This window comes from Squalius cephalus (genome assembly GCF_949319135.1).
Source record: "Squalius cephalus genome assembly, chromosome: 9".
Lineage (NCBI taxonomy): Eukaryota > Metazoa > Chordata > Actinopteri > Cypriniformes > Leuciscidae > Squalius > Squalius cephalus.
Window position 1 is genome coordinate 1,796,573 of NC_137130.1, and position 22,693 is coordinate 1,819,265.

A 22,693-nucleotide genomic window follows, 5' to 3' on the forward strand; every position below is an offset into this window, starting at 1 on the left:
ATCAACGGACATCACTAATCACTCGGTGAATTGCACAGTTTTGAAAACGAACGTTAAGGGTTGTTTTAAGGACATGTTCACTGCAGCAATTGTATAAAAAAATGGGAGTGTGGCACGAAGGGATACACATTTCAGGGCTTAAGCCCAGGCAGTTTGCAGACTACGCCACGATGGGAATTTCACCCAAAGATTTAACTATTTTGTTCAACCAAGGCACTCAAGTTCGTTGATGGATAGCCAGAGACAGTGTTCCAGTACAAAAATAGAATCTTTATTTTCACTTCAACAATGATTGAGATTTCACAACAAACATGCACTGTACACCAAATCAACAACAAAACACTCAATATTCACTTCTCACTATACTATTCGCAACGCACATATACGAGAGAGGGCAATAGGGCGGAATCTTACCAGTGGGAGGCTAGTGGCTCGAGCAATGAGCATCCATGAAAAACACCCCAATCACACGTGTCAAATTGCATACACACAGCAAGAGATATGACCACACTTGGTGAACACGCAGCCACAGCACACCAAGGGACCCGCCACCACAAGGGCCCACAAAAAAAAAACAATACACAATGTCTAATAAGCCACCTGTTCTAAAGCCCAAGGTGGTACTTGGATCATCAATATGAACAGACTCACAATCACACAATCAATAAATAAAAAAAACAATTAAACATGGACAAATCACATAAAAAGGTCTAACAAAAGAAATCAAAATTAGGCCAATCCTCTTGGATATCAGCAGCAAGAAAAGGCCTCCATACAAGAGTTAAAAGAAATAAACAAAACAATTAACTTGGTGTCAGTCCATCAAACACTCGATACTCAAACACTGATTCACAACAATGACAGGAAGAATCAAACAGTGTTAAACAGGCAACGATGTAACCCGCCAACCAACAGCCTGTTAACTTGAGCTAATAATGGAGTTCAATACTCCTCGGTCCAGTGTGAAAGGGCAGTCGGGTACGACGTAAATCCGTGAACATGTAACGTGAAGAGTATAAGCAAAGCAGCAGATGTTCAGCGTCGATGTAGCCAACTGGCGGCCGCACCCCCGGTTAAATAGCGCTCCCTAAAATGCAAAGGATGTCCATTTACAAATATGTCCCACAATAACCATTCAACTCTTACTCAGTATAGCAACATACCTATGATTAATCAGCGTTGCGTCACAGGCCCTGAGCTCTGATCACTGATAGCAGGGTGCACACTCAGCTGGTGAACGGGCTGCTGCCACACCGGGGATTCTATAGCACGAAACATTCCCTATAAGTCCACGTTATAAAGTTAACGAGTGAAAAGATAAACGAAGCTAACCATACCTGCGGCGCTACGGTAGACAGATAACCAGGCAGACATCAGGTCACTGGGCAGGTAAACAAGACAAGTCGCGTACCGGTGACATCATTTGTCAAAAGAAAAGTCCCGGTTTATAAAGGGGTGTAGCACTTGCGATTGGCTCCAAGTTAACTGCCCAGAACCACTCTCAGCTGCAGCAAATTAAGCGTCACTTAGGGAGGCATGAGCCAGTCAACTGCATCCTGCTACAGGAGCATACGAGTTTCTTAATTTGTGATTTTTAGAATAGGATTTGTGAAACCGCAATGAAGAATTTGAGAAGGTGTAACTGTTGTGTTGTGTTTGTGGGAGAGAAAAAAAAGTCTACAAGTTTGCAACTCTTAAACCATTTATCTCTTTGACTTCAAATTTACTGATACACATGTGTGGCTTTTCTCTACAACTACAAATCACACTGTCACAGGCGTTCAGTTGATTTGAATCAAATATACCTCCATAAGCAATGACTTGATATATGAAGGGATCTTAAAGGGATAGTTCGCCCAAAAATGATATTTAACCCATGATTTACTCACCTTCAAGCCGTTCGAGATGCATATGTCAATCTTTTTTCAGACGAACACATTTTCAGTTATTTTAGCATCCATCTCCGTGAACGCGCGTCGACCGCGACCGGAAGCCAGTTATTTTCACTTATAAAGTTTTAAATATGTATATTTTTACGACAAAACCGCACGGATTACCCTCAGAAGGCCTTCGTTTATCCCCCTGGAGCCGGATGGATTACTCTTGTGAAGGATGCATGCACATTTTGGGACTTGAATGAAGTGGACCCCATAACTTGACATTATAACCACTGAAAGATCTAAGACATTTTCTAAAATAACTGAAAATGTGTTCGTCTGAAAAAAGATTGACATATGCATCTCGAACGGCTTGAGGGTGAGTAAATCATGGGTTAAATATAATGTTTGGGCGAACTATCCCTTTAATCAATGTTTATAACTTTTCTGTAATTGACATTTTTTGTTAGAGTTAGGGATGTCATTAAGTCACTTAATACAAAAACATATTACTTCGCATTTTGAGTGATCAGATTTTACACATTGCTTTGCAGGTATAAGAAAAAACTCAAATTATGCTATCCAATTTAGTGAGAAAGGGATCACTCAATCTCTCACAGGCACACACTCAGGGGTTAAAGTATTCCGGCGTGACACGGTTGTGAAGAAATTTTTATCAGGATAGAAATTCGGAAAAGGTTTATCATTTTTGAGTTCCCCAAAACCTATGGCAGCTCTCACTTCAAAAAAAAAAAAAAAAAACGTGTTTAGCCAATCAGAAGCAGAGTAGGGTGGGACTTGTGTTTGCTAACTATAACAACGTGCAGCTATCCAACAAGATGAAAGTTTTCTCTGTGTTGCAGATGTGTGATGTGCGAGTGCGTGGAAAAATAGAACCAATTCCTATTTTAAAGTACACGTGCGCCGGGTCTGCGCTGTCCGTGTTCCTGGTGTAGCCAGAATCGCTGACATCAGTTGAATCTACGAGTGCGTAGAATTCAGCGTAATACGCGCGTGTAGAGGCCCGGTGTAGCTCGGGTGTTAGAATCACGGTTTAGAGATCTTTCTATTTATAAACAATGCTCATGAATTTCGACCTGAAAATAGACCTACCCCTCCGCATCTAATAGTCTGCTCGTTTGGGAAATGGCTGAGATAATTATGAAAGTAAATTGAATGAAAATAATCATTTAAAAATATAAAGGCTTATATAAAATAGGAAATCAGATTTTATCGATGCAAAGCTTTTAAAAGGAGATGCATCACGGTTTCAGCCCAATTTCTATTCGATGCACTCCACTCCAACCGATGCACTCCACTCCAACCGGTGCACTCGCATCGCAGACCCTTGCATCAATCGTGCCAAGCCACAGACACATACACACAGACACACACATACTCATATAGCCTACAATGACACTCAGTCTCACACACACAAGCACTCATTCATTCATAAAGATCCCTTAATGTTTCATGTCATGGTTATGACCATGTCATATCAGTCTTAAATGTTACCTGATAAGAGTGTTTTTCCCCCTGTTTTCAGAGCCTTTTGCGGCATAAATCCCCAGACGGGCAGCAAGGCAGAGGAAAAAACGAGGGCTGAACGCACCAGTTTGCACACTTTGTAGGAAACTGCTGGATTTTGAATTGGTGGGCAGGGGACATTAGTGGGCAGGGGACATTAGAGGACATTAGTATGTTTGACAACTCATGTTTAACCAGTTTGGTACAGTAATAGATTGTTTGTTTGTGCATTGTGCACTCTGTTTTCTCATCAGTTTTAAGAGAAAATAAAAATATTTAAAAAAAATACAAAAACAAGTGTTTTGTTTTTCTTTTCAGAAGTCTGAAAGAGGACATTTATCCAAGTTACAACATTTAATTGTAATATTTACAATATTCTGTCCTGTGAAATTACAGGAAATCCCTAAAATTACAGGAAATTCCTGGCTACTAAGTTGCCGTAAATATAAAATTTTGCTGTAATATTTACAGTATTCTATCCTGTAAAATTACAGGAAATTCTATTAAGTACAGTACCTTGTTGTAGTTATTTTACAATAACAGTCCTGTATACTGTTTACAGTAAATTTACGGCAACTATTAGCCAGGAATTTCCTGTAAAATTACAAGAAATTTCTAACAGTGTAGAACTTGTAACAACATTGAAGTAGAAGTGTCTTTTTATTTTGTTTTTGTTCCATATATAAATTTATTTCTCATCTTTTTTTAAATGATTATATGTATTTTAGTGAAGCTTCATCAAACCAACATCACGTGATTTTAAAGCTTTAGTCTGTAAAAAAAACTCTGTTCTTTAGGTGTGTTTGGTGATGAAGAAGTGAAAAGAGTGTCAGTGAAGGAGGGAGAATCACTCACTCTAAATTCAGATCTTACTGAAATAAAGGATGATGATGTGATTCAGTATTAATCTGTTTGTGTGTGTTCTATGTGTTTTTGGTTTTACAGGATGGATGTCAGTGTCAGTGTTAGAGAGGGCAGGAGAATCACTCACTCTAAACACTGGTTTTATTGAAATAAAGGATGATGATGTGATTCAGTGGAGGTTTGGATATTATGAAGACACTTTAATAGCTGAAATCAATAAACGGGCCGACAGAATCGCTGTATATGATGATGTTCTTGATGCGAGATTCAGAGACAGACTGAAGCTGAACAATCAAACTGGATCTCTGACCATCACAGACATTAGATCTGAACAGATTGGATCTTATTCACTACAGATCAACAGTGTGAGAAAGAAAGAGTTCAATGTCGATATCTTTGGTGAGGTTAAAAAAAAAAAATGTTTAACCCATTTTTTTATGACAATATTTAAATTAATTCAAACATAAATTTGTTTCTTTTGTTGTATTATGTTTATGTTGTTTATTTCAAACTGACATTTTAAACTATTTAATGTAAAACATTATTAAATGATTTCACAGTATTAATCTGACGAACCCTGTTTGTGTGTGTTTTTGGTATCAGGATCAGGGACGTCGGTGTCAGTGAAGGAGGGAGAATCAGTCACTCTAAACTCTGATCTCACTGAAATAAAGGATTATGATTGGATTCAGTTTGGAACTGGAAATGCTTTAATAGCTGAAATCAATAAACGGGTCGACAGAATCGCTGTATATGATGATGTTCTTGATGGGAGATTCAGAGACAGACTGAAGCTGAACAATCAAACTGGATCTCTGACCATCACAAACATCACAACTGAACATGCTGGGTATTATAAACTACAAAGCAACTTTATGAAAACTGATTTCTTTCTCGCTGTCTTTGGTGAGTTCAATTTTTATTTCACCATTTTATGTTTTAATCACAAGATACAATTATTAATAAAAAAAAAAATAAAAAAAAAAAATAAAAGCATTTTGTCTTTTCTGTCTGTTTTTGTTTTATGGTATTGTTTATTTGAAATTTTTAAATATATCAAATTATTTGCTTTTAAAAGCAATCATGGAGTTATTTAAAATCTCTCTTAGATACAAACTCTGTTTCTGTGTGTTGATACAGTTGAAATATCAGTGAAGGAGGGAGAATCACTCACTGTAAACTCTGATCTCACTGAAATGAAAGGTTATGATTGGATTCGGTGGATGTTTGGCGATGAAGACACTTTAATAGCTGAAATCAATAAACAGGCTGACAGAATCACTGTATATGATGATTATCTTGGGAGATTCAGAGACAGACTAAAGCTGGACAATCAAACTGGATCTCTGACCATCACAAACATCACAACTGAACATGCTGGAGATTATAAACTACAGTTGTTTCAATACAGTTTCTCATCAAAAGCATACAGAGTTTCTGTCTCCGGTGAGTAGAGATCATTTGTCCTGTCCTTCATATATATATACAGTATGTGTGTGTGTGTGTGTGTGTGTGTGTGTGTGTGTGTGTGTAGGATGGTGAAGAATGTAGTGTATAATATGAGATCCCCCTGCCTGTGTAATTCTGTCACCTAGAAGAATCTTTATTTTGGTACCTTTAATTGTAATCTCATCCCAGATGTTTCTATGTTTATATACAGTATAGAATGGTTTATAGATGTTAAAAAATTATTCATTTAGGCACATAACCTGTACTCATTGACAGTTCTAGGTGCACGCGTTAAGGGTCGTGGATGATAGGTGCATGTGCATTTGTTGTAATATGTTCCCGTGTGCCTGCGTGAGCAACGGCATCTCATGAGCTGTTCATGTTTTGTAATTTCAGTTTCAGCGTGAGACAGTAAAGAACCTTGATTCCAACACGCTCTGGAGTTAGTGTTGTTCCTCGAGTGTGTTACATTTATATATATATTAGATATGTTATATATGTTGATTAGATGTGTTCTTATCTTTCTTTTTTTTTCTGTTATGTTTTCCAGCTTGTCTGCCAGTTCCTGTCATCAGCAGAGACTATTCTTCATCACCATCATCATCATCATCATCATCATCATCACCATCACCAGGATCTCATCCTAATCCCATCAGCAACCAGACTCAACATCTCAACATCACTCAACTCTGTCACACATGTTCAGGTACGGCTGATATTAGTTGATGTCAGCGCTGATATTAGTGTTTATGAACTGATCTTATCTCAGTTTGATGCTTTTATTCCTCAGACTCTGTCCACTGTTGTGGTCCTACTGAAGCTGTGATCCGATTGGTTCTCTCTGCTCTGGTGGGCGTGGCTACTGTCATTATTCTGGTTTATGACATCAGATCCAGAAGAGCTGAACGAGATCAAGCACATATTCACACATCAGAAACCTAATGGTGTCATTTCTCATATTACTATTTTTTTGTCATTTATTAATCTTAATTTATTTGTAATTGGCTTTATATGCTGGCATTTACTGTATGTTTATTTTCAGGAGGCTTATGTAACGACTGAGACAAATCAGACACAATTATCTACTATAGTTAACAAAATAATATTTAAAACTCACTCTGGGATCTATGGTCCCATCCCCCCAACAAGGGCAAGAAGGGTTTGGTTACCATGACTACGATCAGATAAGTTGGTTTAATTGCTGTTAAAATTGTGGTCATGTGGTCAAGACAGAGACCATAGGGAAGACAGAAACAGACTTTAAAACAATCTTTGCTGCATTCATTTATAGACAAACTGATCTATAAATGAACATGCACCCCAGGACACTGTGAATGATTTACTGTCTTGTGTACTATTATGTCTTTGATACTACAGTATGTATTTTATTATACAACCAACGGTCAATGTAACCCCACCTGTGTCATGTCTCCTATCTAATTATTCTCATTTAATGACTCACACTTTAGTGTACATCACCTTCTCTTAGAATGCAGTGTGTGTTTGTTATATCTATCTGAGTATAAATGGACACACATATGTCTAACCACACTTGAGATAGCGTCATAAATCCTCCCAACAGAGGAATCTCCCGCTTAGAAATTCCCCTTTTCTTATTGGTTGAGCCAACCCTGAAAGGTGGGACCTTTTTCAGGCTTTAAATGGCCTCTACACAAACCCTTCCCTCTCTTGGCCTTCTCTTGTACGTTCGGGTTGCTGTCCTGCGGGGCCGCACCGGGCCCCAGACCCCAGGGCAGCAGGCCTCGACTCATCACCAGCCATGTGCTCATTCAGGAGAGAGAGGACTCTCTCAACCACAACAGAATCAAGGACAACCTCAGGAGTTTGGACAATGTCTTCATTCAATGCAGAAGAAGTCCATCACAACTCCCACCATTAACTCTTCCTCCCTTCTCCTGTTTGCTCTGCGAGCCCAGGGCCGACAGGCCACAATCTGCACTCCAGCCATGGCAACAGAGTCAAACTAACCACGCAAGTTCATCACCATTTCTTCAGTCAACGCCGAAGAAATCGATTGAGACTCATGGAACCATCAAAAATCCTTCTTCTTTTCACCTATGCATGCATGTATGTGTGTTTAGATTAGTTATGTTTGTGATTTAGTTCATAAAACTTGTGCACAATATGTATTTGGTTCTGATTCTCTGCTTGCAACAAAGTTTACTTTACGATTTAGATGTTGACTACAGGCTCTTAGTACTGTACAGTACAGTAAGAAAGACATTTCCCTTCCCCGGAAATGAATATTTCTTAGAATTAATAAACAATTAACGCTGAGTGTTCACCGGACGAAGAGGTGGGTTGATTGTAATATTAATTTGACTACATTAAGTTAATTCTATTAACTGATCCAAATATTCATAATCAATTATAACAAGTTATGATTGATTATTAATATTCTTTGAGCTAACTCGTTACACTTATTTCCATCCAAGAAGATAATTTGAAAACAAACTATATATAGTTTAGCAATATATTTTCTCATTAACTCATTAGTGCTCAAAGTGTTACATTTGAATGTTTGTCATTGTAAATACTGACTTAAAAAAAAAATTTTTTTTTTTTTTTTTTTTTTTTACAATCTATTCATTCATACAATATTTGATTGGGGAATTTAAAAAAGACTTCCAATCACACTTAAAGTCTCACATGTCTTGTATTGTTATTGTTCAGATCAGACGTCTCTAATACTGAAGCTCTTTTACTGACTAAACACGACACATTTCTCTCAAAGACACAGATCTCACTTTACTACTGCTGTTCATCTGTCATCTGGATTTGTTTGCCTTTGTCAATAAAGTTTTTTTCAGTCTGAGGTTCAAGAGTTTCTCCATGTTTTATTAGATTCATAATGTCGAGCGCAGGAATACTAACCCTATGTATTTTAACAATTATAGCACTTTACATTTTTTTAAACGGTTCTAAATGTTTACATTATTATTAAGGTAAATCCTCCATTAACACTAAAAGAATATTTTTAGTTTTTTAGTTTATATTTTTGTACCTCTGCCAGATTTTCTGAAACAAACCACAAATACATTATGTATTAATGTACCGAATAATAAACATTAAAGGATCAAATCTTGTTCATTATCATCAGGTGTCTACAATAATCAAACAATCATCACTCAATTAATTAACTAATTATCTCAATTCCCATATCACTGAGTGGTGTTCATTTAACACCGGGGATTTGCTGTGAGGTTTCCAAACAATGCCTTTGAATATACTTTAATCACAGCCGGGAGGATTTCGACCAATTTCAGAGAGAATCCCACGACAAAATCGAGAACAACAGATTATATACTGTAGAATAAGTGTATGACAGTAGCCGCGTTTCTATTCCCCTTCAAATTGCGCCCTAACCCTGGAATTGGAATTGCGAATGGGAAATACGCCCAGTGGAAACACGCCAATTTCGCAAAAACTCCCATATATCAAAAAATAATACTAATTATGCTCTCATGAGGTGGTTTTTCAGGCAGTTTGAAAAAGGCATATTGCGCAAAACTGCAATGGAAACAGTTTTTGCGTATTTACAACAGGTCACCTGACGTAGAGGATGTGTTTGGACAGAAGATGAGACAGTTCTTTATTAAACTCATAAAAGACTAAAGAATTAGGGAAATACTGGATTCTAAACCACTAATAAATGCCAGAATCAAGACCTGAAAGCAGATATGAGGGAGAAACACCAGAAACTCCTCATATGTGCCGCTCCCAGTATAAGAGTCTTTCCTTGCCATTAATGCTTGAATAACACGCATACGTCTCCTTCCATTAAAAATAATGGCTAGTGCGGCGGCTGGGATATATGTTGCCATAATTGTTGGAATGACTCATGGCGAGAAAAAAAAAATCGACATTTAGAAAATATCGCAGTTTTGTGCAAATCTGTAATGGAAATGCGGCTAATGACATGATCCATTGCATTAATGTTCTCTATTATGATTGATTCTTCATGTGTGCAATTGACCTTTCGCCGAGCCCCGCCCCCCTCAGTTACTGTTGCTACGTCCGACAAACAAATGGTCAAACACGACCAGCGCGACAGATTGCCATTGCGGAAAGAGGTATACCCGTGCGTGTCAGTGACCATTTTTGGAGCAATACCTCCGCGATATCCTCCAGATCGAGACAAAAGGGGTTACAGTATGCAGTGGAGGGATTCAAAATATAAAAATACGCAATGAAGGAGACACGACTACTATCTACGTCTCTATCGAGGCTAATGCTTACCGGTGTTCATACACATCATTTGTGATATGACAAAGAACGAGGAATCAAGTGTTTAAAAGCATTGAATTTGAAAGACACTTACTGTTGTGTTTTTGTGTGAAAGAAAAAACTCTCTGGAAATAAAAGTGCTGTCAGCAATAATTTCTTATGTGTGTTTTTTTCGCATAACACAATGACTAACATTTTAAATGCTGCAAAACACATGGGAGTTAACGTATATTCCCGATGCTGTAGTTTATTTGATCAGTCACTATATCATTAATCAAGCTTAATTTGACTTGCAGGGTGAACTGAAAGCTTTTACAATCTTTTAGCTATAACTTATATCATTGACAAAAGTATGTGGTGCATTTTCTTCCAAAAATTATTTTCTTTCTCAAATTCATGCTTCAAGTTGACAAATAAACAAAATCACACAATAACTGTTTAACCAGACATAGCCTTAATTTGCATCTAAATAACTTTCCTTGATTGTCTTTCATAATGCACTTACCATAATATTTATTAGGGGGGCAACGGATCACAAAAATCGCGGTTGAGACCATTTATTAGTGGGGCAACGGATCATAAAACTCGCGGTTCAGACAATATTATGTTTTTTGAGTTACAGATACGATAGTTTTTCAGATCAGAAAAACAAAACAAAAAAAACTTTAAGTAGCCATCGATACCCAGGGGCGGCCTTAAGCATCTGGGGGCCTGTTTCAATAACTAATATGGGGCCCTGCCCACATAAAATGTAAACATGAGCAGAAAAAGCAAGGATTCTTGTTGGTTTGCATCATTATTTTATTACGCGCACTTTCAGCTTCATGAACAGGCACCACTGGCATATGTACGTTTCATTTCCTATTCAAATTATTTCCCTGCTCAAAAAAAACAACGTTTTTAACCTTACGGAAAAAAGGCAAAGTATAAACCAAGCGGCAACATTCTGTGCGAAAAACTGCAATACATCGAAAATCCGCTAGAGGGAGGTCCCAAAAGGGAGCAAATGTCCATATCCCCCATGTTAAAATGTCCGTTTTCACAGCATAAATTCATGTTTTTACAGGTTGGTCCCATGGACTTTTATTGTATTTTTCGATAGGTTCCGAGTGCCTGACAACTGTGAGGGGGGTGAATTTTTTTCTAACTCGTTAGTTTAGATCGTATTTAGATATAAAATGTATGACAATAAGGGCGTGGTTAACTTTGATTGACAGCTTGATTGACAGCTGACAAGGCAGCGCCACGGAGAATGACAACATAAGAAGCGCCATTTTTTAATACAGTTGACATATAATACTACTGTTTCTGTATCATGAAATGTAGTTTTAAGAGTTTTTCAGACAAGAATGTAGTTGTTTAAAGCTCAAATCTGTGGTTTATTTAAAGATTTATGAAAATTGTATCCAGTTGATCCAGCGATGACCGGGCGCTCGGCGTTCATGTACCCCGCCTGGAGCAGCCTTTCCTCGGCTAGGTTTGCCGCCAATGCCGCGGACTCTGGCGTCTCTGTAGTGGTTAAACATGAGATATAATTCGTCTTGTGTATATCTAATGGGCGATTTTTGGTCTCGTGAATCTATAATTTTTTCCCTGGCCAATCGTTTTGGCTGAGGGGAAGTTTCATAACTTTATAAGCTATTTAACATTACCGTTGTATGGTTAGACTAGAGCGCTGACTTTGTATGTTTGACTGAATTGTTTGCTTTATTTGTATAGCTTCTTATACCTTTTACTTATACTTTTATAATGGCTAATATTGATAAAACTGAAATTTAACAAAAAGAGACTGGGTTGAGTTTTGTCATTTTAAATTTTAATACAAGAAGATGATCTGTAATGTTTACTGCAAAATCTGTTGTTTAGAACAAATGCACATATTGCCTGGACCATAAAATGTTTAATATTTTTATATTATATTTAAAATGAAAAGAGGCAGGTTTGTGTTTTATATTTTGTTTTTTCATAAATAGGCAAACGTTATGTGCAGTTGAATATAATCAATATGCGTTGCCTGAACCACATTTGTGTGGCTATAATGTTTAAGATTTCTTTAAATGAAAACGAAAAGAGTTAGTATGGTGTTTTATAACATATTTCGTTGCCTAAAATATACACAAAGATGACCGGAGTAGCAGAGTGAGCTGAGTGACGCGCGCTGCGTCAGAAGGTGGGCGGGGTTAGGATTTCCCAAGATTTTCCAAGATGGCGCCGCCCATACCCCCAGTAGACATATATAGGCCTACAATACCCACTAGAAGGAGCGGCGTGAGTTAACAGCAAAACATGATTTGTGTATTGAGCCAAACATGTGTAGCAGACTACAAGTGGTAACCTCCGGACATCATAAACACGACCACACAATGATGGACATGTGGAATATATTCACCTTTAACAGAGTAGTGAGGCAAGATTAGTATAACACGCCTACGTCTCCTTCCATTAAAAATAATGGCTAGTGTGGCGGCTGGGATATATGTTGCCATAATTGTTGGAATGACTCATGGCGAGAGAAAAAAAAAAAACGTTTCAGTCAGTTAATGGAAATGTCGTCATTTCGCAATAGTTTTTTAGTGACATTTAGAAAATATTGTAAAAGTTCTGTGCAAATCTGTAATGGAAATGCAGCTGGTAACATTATTGCGGCAAACCGCCCGCTGTCACGCCTCTCGTCACACGGGAATGAACGCCCAGTGAAGCTGGTTTCAATCAGCGTGGCGCGCACCTTGGGCTTGGAGATAGTGCTCGCACTGCTCATTTCATTGTGAACTGTGAGCAGCGTGGAGGCGTTGGAAACGTTGAGTCAAGGACTTTGATCTAAACTGCACGGGATCGCTCTGCATCTGAAAAGACTGCCGGTAAAAGCGAATGCCTACATGTTGCGCTATCTATGCACTAACACCTGCGTTTGGTGGCTTCATATAAATGCGCATTTCATGAACTTGATTTAATGAGTTGTACATAATTGTTATTGTTATTTTTGTCACGTAAACCAGTTACGATCTATGATTGAGCATGTGTCAGTACCTACGTATGCGTACAATAATACAGGAAGTAAAACACTGAGCAGATTCATGTGTGTGAGGCTACATCATGTTGGAATAAAGTCGAGTTAAAGACAATCTACTGTCTCCTCATAATTATATATTATACGAAGATAGCAACACTTCACCTGGTGTCAGAAGTGAACCGACACAGCAAGCTGACTCGGGGACGTAGTTTCACTGGAGGAAACCGCCCAGGATGGCAAAGTTGTGCAGCTGAACTTCGCTAAACCGGAGGACTGGCCTGATTGGAAACGACGCTTCTCCAGGTACCGAGTAGCAACGAAGCTTAACAAAGAGCCAGCCGATGTCCAGGTCAGCGCATTGATTTATTCTATGGGCCCGGAGGCAGAACAAGTGTACAAATCAATCGTCTTGAAGGATGACGAGGAAGAGGATTTTGACTGTGCTGAGGCTGTTTGACGAGCACTTTGGGCTGAAGAGGAACGTGATTTTCGAGAGAACACGTTTCCGCTCGCGGACGCAAGAGGCGGGTGAGTCCGTTGAACAGTACATAAGGCACCTGTATGAACTTGCAGCTCACTGTGACTTTCATGAGAAGGAGGAAAAAATAAGAGATAGACTTGTCATAGGGATTAAAGACAAATATCTTTCATTGAAGCTACAAAAGGCAGTCAACATGGCCAGGCACTCTGAGCTTGTGAAGCAACAGAACAGCGAGGCTGGCGCATCAGGGCACGTTGATGACGTGAAATCAAAGTCTTATAAAAGTAAGTGAGAAAACATACAGTATGAGGCAACTGGAGGATGAAAAGAAAATGAAAGGAAAAACTGTGAAAGATGTGCGCGCAGGCATGCAAGAGACAAATGCCCAGCTAAAGATAGAGAATGTAATAAATGCCACAAAATTGGTCACTTTGCAAACAAACGCAAAACCAGAATGATACAGGAATTGACTGAAGAAGTTGACAGCTTATTCTTAGGCTCAATAGATGAGACTACAAGCAAGAATGAGGCTACAGTGGATGAAGTCCTCACCGATACAGAGCCACCATGGCGCACAACTCTAGTGATACGCCATACTCCAGTTAGCTTCAAGATAGATTCTGGTGCTGACACAACAATAATAAATGAGGTTACATATAGCCGCCTCCGTGTCAAGCCAAAAGTTAGTCTAGTTACCTCTAAACTGGAAAGTCCAGGAGGAAAAGTGGTCCATTTGGGGCAATTCCTAGCTAAGACACAGGAGTCAAAAGGGAGAAAAATAACAGACTGTTACTTTAGGGTAATAGTGGCAAAGTCTACATGTGATAACCTACTGAGCAGATCTGTCGGTGTTCGCCTGGGTCTGATACAACACATTGAAGAAGTCAATGTGTTTGGGGAGTTAGGACTGCTTAAAGGAGACACCATAAAAATAGTCCTAAAAGAAAACGCTAAGCCATGCAGCGTCGCAGCCCCTCGCCGCATACCTATTCCACTGCTACCTAAAAGTAAAAGAGGAGCTGAAGCGAATGTAAGAAAATGGCATATGAGCACGTGACGGAGTCTACAGAATGGGTAGCGCCTATGGTGCCTGTGATTAAGCTGACTGGAAAAGTAAGAATCTGTGTAGGTCTTACTAAACTGAATGAGAACGTGAAAAGGGAAAAGTTCATCTTGCCGACCACAGACAGCATGTACACAAGTAAGGTGTACATAACTCTGGATGCTGCCAGTGGATTTTGGCAGATGGCCCTAGATGAAGAAAGTTCAAAGTTGACTACCTTCATAACACCTAATGGTCGCTACTGCTTTAAACGGCTCCCATTCGGAATAACATCCGCACCAGAGATATTCCAAAGGAGGATGCAAGAACTGCTGCAGGATCACGAGGGCACGGTAGTTTACATGGATGACATACTTGTGTTCGGAGCCAGTCTGGAAGAGCATGACCGCCGCCTGAAAAGGGTGATGGAGACGATCCGCGCATCTGGCCTAAAACTCAACCGCCAGAAGGGTAAGTTCAGGCAGGCTTCCCTTCACTTCCTGGGCCAGGTTATCAGTCAAGAGGGCGTGACTCCAAGCCCAGAAAGAGTGTCCGCCATCACCGCCCTGGAGACACCTACAAATGTGAGTGAGTTAAAAAGGGTACTTGGTATGGTGAATTATGTTGGTAGATACATACCCAACTTGTCACAAATCCTTCATCCCCTTAACAAGCTGTTGAAGAATACAGTAGCATGGGTGTGAGACTCGCAGCAAGAAGCAGCCTTCAAGAAGGTAAAAACACTGATATCCTCTGCACCCGTTCCTCAGTACTTTGATACAAAACTGCCCACTGTAGTATGGATTAGGAGGAGTACTGCTGCAAAATCATGGAGGCACACTCAAACCAGTAGCCTACTGCTCTCGTACACTAAATGAAGCGGAAAGGAAGTACGCACAAATAGAAAAGGAGTGTCTTGCTAGTGAATGGGCTTCAGAGATGTTCTATCTATATCTGTGTGGTCTGGAAAGCTACAAATTACTTACCGACCATAAACCACTGGTGACACTCATCAACCACAGGGACCTTGACAAAACTCCACTGAGGTGTCAGCAACTTCTGATCCGCCTAATGAAGTTCAACCCTGTCGCTGAATACATCCCAGATACGAACCTGATAGTACCTGACGTGCTGTCGAGGCACCCGGAGTCAAAAGTGGACAACACAAAACTGAGCGAGGACATCCAGGCATACGTGGACGCCATCGAAGAGCTGGAAAGGCCTAAAACAGTGCTGGAGCGCATAAAGGCAGAGACAGAGAAGGATGAAACTCTGCAGAAGGTCAGACAATACATGAAGTCTGGCTGGCCGCGATTTAGACTATTTTATGGAGAGAAGTAGTCTTAGTGAGCATAATGGACTGGTAAAGAAGGGAAACCAAATAGTGACCCCACAAACAATGAGAACTGAGATGCTGGAGAGGATCCACCATGGGCATCAAGGCCTAAACACATCCAGGGAGAGATACAATGATGCCATCTGGTGGCCAAAGATCAGCCATGCGGTAAAGGAGAAAGTTTCCTCATGCCCTCACTGTAATGAGCACAAACCAAGCCAAAGCCGGGAACCACTCATCACAACGCCTTTGCCGGAGCTCCCTTGGCAAAAACTAGCTGCAGATCTTTGTGAGTTTAAAATAGTCCAAGTGACTACAGTGGCTCAACCTTAATTTATCAAGTGACAAGAATACTTTTTGTGCGCAAAAGAAACAAAAATAACGACTTTATTCAACTCTTCATGTTCTTCTGTGTGGGCCTCAGAGTGAGTTCACGTAGTGTAACAGCACAGCACTTCTGGGTTGTATGTCAAAACGCAGGCTCACTATTGGCTAGCATCACACGCATCACACATGACCAGCGTCGGCCAATAGTGAGCCTACGTTCTGACGTATAACCCAGAAGCGCTGCGCTGTTACACTACGTGAACTCACATCAGAGGAGTTAAATGTCCTTTAAGCCCCTAACATTCAGAGAACCAAAACTATTTTTTATAAAACAGAAAAAAAGACAAAAAAAAATAATTACTAGTAGTAATCAGTAGCGTGTCAGAGGTTCTGGGTTCTAATCGGCACTTTTTTCTTCTTCTCATAATTACCGAATATGTTTATCAGTAGTTGTATGTCAAGCTACACGTTTGTGTGCGTTTTGTTTTATGATTTCACTGGAACGAATAGAGAGTCTCCAACGGCATAAAGCGATAGATTGAAGTGTGCGTCCGAGTGAAGAGAGACAGTGTGCGCGAGCCACATGAAAACACATATGTCTACGTCACTCATAGCAGCGGCAATGAGCACTTTGACCACTTGATTTAAAAACAACACATTTTAACGCTATAATGCTTCTTCTTTAACAAACGAATGAAATTAATGCTCTGTTAGTTAACTGGAGATGTTTTACTTTTTTGTATTAGGTACATCCGTGCCGTGAGATGTTTCAAACAGTGGTGGGGACAATATCGACCCTGGCAAAAAGTGGTGGGGACCAGTGTTGTGTGTAACGCGTTACAAAGTAACGCGTTACAGTAACGTAACTACTTTTTCGGGTAAAAAGTAGTGTAACGCGTTACTACTAAAAATTTGGTAACGAAATGTAGTTCCTTTTTCAATTCGGCGCAACGTTACTTTTCCCATGGATATATTTGACAGCGACACTGCCTCAGCTGCGCGCTTGAGAGAAGAGAACTGTTGAGAACTGAAGAAAACGATTTAGTTTCATATTTATGTTTAAATTAAATAAAATAACAATTTTGTGTGGAGACATGATTTTGACCACTTTATTAAGTTCGTTTTTGTAGAAAACATGTATTTAAAGTGAATTTCGTTTTGTATTAATTGTATCTTAATTTTAATCAATGTTTTATCAATCAATTGCCTGAATTTAATAAGTAAATTAAAGAAAACTATTTAGTTTCATATTTATGTTTAAATAAAATAAATAAATAAATAATTTAATCTATGTTGATTATATGAAAAGTGAATAGCATGAGTAAGATCATAATTTTGTGCAATATATCGGGAGATAAATGGAGTGGGCAGACATGATTTAGACCACTTTATTAAGTTTGTTTTTGTAGAAAGACTTTCTTTAAAACGAATTTCGTTGTGTATTAATTGTATCTTAATTTTAATCAATGTTTTACCAACCAATTAATTGCCTGAATTTAATAAATAAGTAAATATGGCATGCAAAATAATCATGACGGCACCAGCGCGTGAACTGGAGCTCGTCTCCATACTGTAAATGAACCGAAACTCAGATAAGCTATACTTGTCTCACAGACCTGAGAAATATATAGAAAGCTTGAATATGTGTACTTTTAAACCAAATATTTTTTTTTCTCTCAAAATCTCTTTTTTTTTCTCCTACTCCCTTGATAGAGTGAGTCGTATGTCTGAAAACTAAGCTTATGTCTTCTATATCATTTTGTCCTATGCTATCAAGACGCGATTCGCACCGGTGTTAGAGAGCAGGAGCGCTTTATTGGCTGTTGCCGAAATTTAAAGTTCGGTGGATAGGGGGAGCGGAGCGGAGAGAAGTGGTGCGGGCACGCTGCTCATCGCGGAGTGTCGCACTCGCATGATGCAGAGCCGGCTGAGAATAAAAGTTGCCGCACACAGCAGCGCCAATGAGAAGGACTTTTTTTCTTTCGAAATTGATACTATTTTTTATAATAAAGAGCACAAAATAATTACCTGTTATGTCCTCCATTGTATAACTTTATGTCTACATATTTAGGAACAGATATTGGGTTCTGCCCAAAGTCAAGCAACATAAAAGTAACGTAATAGTAACGAGTAACGTAAAAAGTTACTTTCCAAATGGGGTAACTAAGTAAAGTAACGGATTACTTTTTTAAAAAGTAACGAGTAACGAGCAAACACTACTTTTTAAAAGTAACTTCCCCAACACTGGTGGGTACATGTCCCACCCGCAAATTACGCCTATATGCTTACGAGACATTGTTGACGCTACAGCTGCTCGAGCACGGAGAAAATGGCGGATAGTGTTCAACTTGCTGAGGGCGGAAACTATGGTAACGCAGGCCTGTCAGTCAATGGCCGTGGGTGGGGCCTGAGCAGTATGATGTCACAATGCTCAGAGAATCATGTCAAATGAGACTGATTTGGTTTAATGGGGATTAAAATAAAAGGAGAGGTTGGATTTTTTCACACACTGCCAACACACATTTATGTCCAAACACCATGTAAAAGTGGATTTTGCATAATAGGTGCCCTTAAATGACTTTGGTTGATGCTTTCTTGTCAAAGTACAGCAGTTCCAGCTTAAGCCAACTTCTGTTTTAAGGCTCTTAAACTTCTGTGTTTCTCTGTTTCTCTGGCCTCGACCACATCATGAACCCTTTCAGCGGTCGGCTCAATCCCCTTTCTGAAACCAGCATTCCCATGAACTTCATATTGTGTTATTGTTGAGTGTCAATCCACAGTATAAGAGCCTCTGCTAAACTGCATGTAGTCTCTCAAATTATTACACAACCTCACCTTGTTGTTGTGTGATTTAATAAGGCAGACTCTCGCTAATGTGGTGTTTATGTGGAATGTTGGAATCCATAGCGGTTGAATATTAATCATATTTTCATATCAGAGAACTCTTCCATCTCCATAAAGCCATTAGAGAAACACTGAAATCAGTCTGAGAGGAGAAACAATTGAGACATTTAATAAGAAATGAACAAGTTAGAGGAGCGAGCAGAGCCAAACACTCACAGCATCTCATGACAAGATCAAAGTGTTGCTTTAGATATATTTATCATGTCATGGGTCAGTTCATTTCTGTGGAAAATTATGTCATTGATCTAGAGGAAGTTGAGGTGTACTTGAACGCAAAGTGACAAAGTTCAGAGCGTGAATTAATGAGCTAATAAAGAGCTAGATGGTCACATGCATTAACACTTATAGATGTGCAGTTATTTTAGATGTTGGTGGAGTTTCACTTCATTTCACTACAGAGCAGCTTCACATCAGATCATCTGTCATTTTATCACTGAAGCAGTTTTGAAGAGTTTATCTTTTCATATTTGTGGACTGAAAGCGCTGAAGATGTTTCTCACTGTTTTCTCCTGTTTGTGTTTCTGGCGTCTGGATGGTGAGTTTTAAATATGTTTTTATGGCTTCAGATCTTTCTCTTATGGTACCATGTAATAAATGACTGGTTAAATTAGACAGAGAGGATTAACATTACAATCCACTACAGACACAGAGAAGAACCACCGCGGGTGCATAAAGGTATATCCATATATAATAAAAAATTAGTCAAACTTACAGTCGGTAGAGTTGAAGGCGTCAGTGTTTCACTGAATCGAACTTCTGCAGTTCTTTCCACTCATTTGTGCATTTCTTTCTCAAAAGTAAGTTTTACCAAGTGGTATTAACAGCATATTTGTGATCAACGAGATCCATACCTGTCGGGTCCAACAGTGGTTTAAGTTTGGTTTTGTCCAGAAAACACTCATCAGAGTCCAGGGCTGCGAGAGCTTGCATGAGTTTATTGTTAGTCTCCAAACCGTTCAGACATTTCTCCACTCACAGCATCAACTGTGCAGAAATAAAGAAGATGAAGTCTCGTCATTGTGTTCATGTTGTGTTCATAATGGTACAAGTTCTCACTTGTTGTGCGTTGTCTTTTGTTTGGTTTGATTTCGGTTCGGACCAGATCACAGATAATTCTCCAAAGCTCACTGAACTTTTTTTTTTTAACTGAACTGATCGTTTTTTTTTTATGCAATCATCTGCGTAATTTAAATTACAAACTTAATGGCTGCGGGTAAATCAGTGTTTTCTGCTTGAAGAATTTTGTTTGCTGGGTCAAGAAGTTTCAGTATCTTATGTACCAAGTTAGGTTCTGTCACTGATCGCACCGGTCCTGTAGCCTCAACTCGAATGCCTATGGGACAGATCAATAATTAATTACTTCATTACGATCATTACTTATGCCCACCAACAGCGAACACATTTCTCCCAGATATTTAAGAATAACACGAAGATGGCTGCTGATCCAAGAGATGTTTTAGGTTCTTGACCTTGTAGTGAAATACTATATGATTGTTAAAGTTTGTAATGTGTGCCCTCATACTGCTCATGTCACATGTGTGTGACCTGCTGCTATCCATAAATGGATTTATGCTAATAAAAGAGTTTCCGGTCCAACAGAATACCCAGTGATGTCTGTGTGTTCTTCCTCCATATAGTTTACTAAAATAACCAGTTATAATTCATGAAAATGGCTGCATCAACACTGATTAACTTGTAAAGTAGATCACAAACAAAATTGAAAAATAATTTCACTCTCAGTCAATAATGCATGCGTAGAGAGGGCCATCTTGAAACTCAGGCTCGGCAGGACTGACAAAAAGAAACTCAGGCACAGTACTGACAAAACAAAACTCAGGCTTGGCAGAACTGACGAGAAGAAGCTCAGGCTCGGCAGGACTGACGTGAAGAACCTCAGGCTCGGCAAGACTGACGAGAAGAAGCTCAGGCTCGGCAAGACTGACGAGAAGAAGCTCAGGCTCGGCAAGACTGACGTGAAGAACCTCAGGCTCGGCAAGACTGACATGAAGAAACTCGGGCTCGGCAGGACTGACGTGAGGAAACTCAGGCTCGGCAGGACTGACGTGAAGAAGCTCAGGCTCGGCAGGACTGACGTGAGGAAACTCAGGCTCGGCAGGACTGACATGAAGAAGCTCAGGCTCGGCAGGACTGACGTGAGGAAACTCAGGCTCGGCAGGACTGACGTGAAGAAGCTCAGGCTCGGCAGGACTGACGTGAAGAAACCCGGGCTCGGCAGGACTGACGTGAGGAAACTCAGGCTCGGCAGGACTGACATGAAGAAGCTCAGGCTCGGCAGGACTGACATGAAGAAGCTCAGGCTCGGCAGGACTGACGTGAAGAAACTCAGGCTCGGCAGGACTGACGTGAAGAAGCTCAGGCTCGGCAGGACTGACGTGAGGAAACTCAGGCTCGACAGGTCTGACGTGAAGAAGCTCAGGCTCGGCAGGACTGACGTGAAGAAACTCAGGCTCGGCAGGACTGACGTGAAGAAGCTCAGGCTCGGCAGGACTGACGTGAGGAAACTCAGGCTCGGCAGGACTGACATGAAGAAACTCAGGCTCGGCAGGACTGACATGAAGAAGCTCAGGCTCGGCAGGACTGACGTGAAGAAACTCAGGCTCGACAGGTCTGACGTGAAGAAGCTCAGGCTCGGCAGGACTGACGTGAAGAAACTCAGGCTCGGCAGGACTGACGTGAAGAAGCTCAGGCTCGGCAGGACTGACGTGAGGAAGCTCAGGCTCGGCAGGACTGACGTGAAGAAGCTCAGGCTCGGCAGGACTGACGTGATGAAGCTCAGGCTCGGCAGGACTGACGTGAGGAAACTCAGGCTCGACAGGTCTGACGTGAAGAAGCTCAGGCTCGGCAGGACTGACGTGAAGAAACTCAGGCTCGGCAGGACTGACGTGAAGAAGCTCAGGCTCGGCAGGACTGACGTGAGGAAACTCAGGCTCGGCAGGACTGACATGAAGAAACTCAGGCTCGGCAGGACTGACGTGAGGAAACTCAGGCTCGACAGGTCTGACGTGAAGAAGCTCAGGCTCGGCAGGACTGACGTGAAGAAACTCAGGCTCGGCAGGACTGACGTGAAGAAGCTCAGGCTCGGCAGGACTGACGTGAGGAAACTCAGGCTCGGCAGGACTGACATGAAGAAGCTCAGGCTCGGCAGGACTGACGTGAGGAAACTCAGGCTCGGCAGGACTGACGTGAAGAAGCTCAGGCTCGGCAGGACTGACGTGAAGAAACCCGGGCTCGGCAGGACTGACGTGAAGAAACTCAGGCTCGGCAGGACTGACGTGAGGAAACTCAGGCTCGGCAGGACTGACGTGAAGAAACTCAGGCTCGGCAGGTCTGACATGAAGAAGCTCAGGCTCGGCTCGACAGGACTGACGAGAAGAAACTCAGGCTCGGTAGGACTGACGTGAAGAAACTCAGGCTCGACAGGACTGACGTGAAGAAACTCAGGCTCGGCAGGACTGACATGAAGAAGCTCAGGCTCGGTAGGACTGACGTGAAGAAACTCAGGCTCGGCAGGTCTGACATGAAGAAGCTCAGGCTCGGCTCGGCAGGTCTGACATGAAGAAGCTCAGGCTCGGTAGGACTGACGTGAGGAAACTCAGGCTCGACAGGA

The 22,693-nt window shown here is 40.6% G+C and overlaps 1 protein-coding gene across 5 annotated transcripts in view; it reads left to right on the forward strand.

Moving 5' to 3' along the window:
• Positions 1 to 22,693, forward strand: part of LOC307164771 (uncharacterized protein) — a 195,658-nt gene that overhangs the window by 136,833 nt on the left and 36,132 nt on the right. For 4 of the 5 annotated variants that reach the window (XM_079881847.1, XM_079881846.1, XM_079881848.1 and 1 more), the window contains one exon: positions 6,268 to 6,423. In XM_079881847.1, coding sequence (XP_079737973.1) covers positions 6,268 to 6,423 — 156 coding nt within the window. Of the gene's footprint in view, positions 1 to 6,267; positions 6,424 to 6,507; positions 6,674 to 22,693 lie in introns of those variants that run through there. The other variant, XM_079881850.1, reaches the window with a different exon arrangement.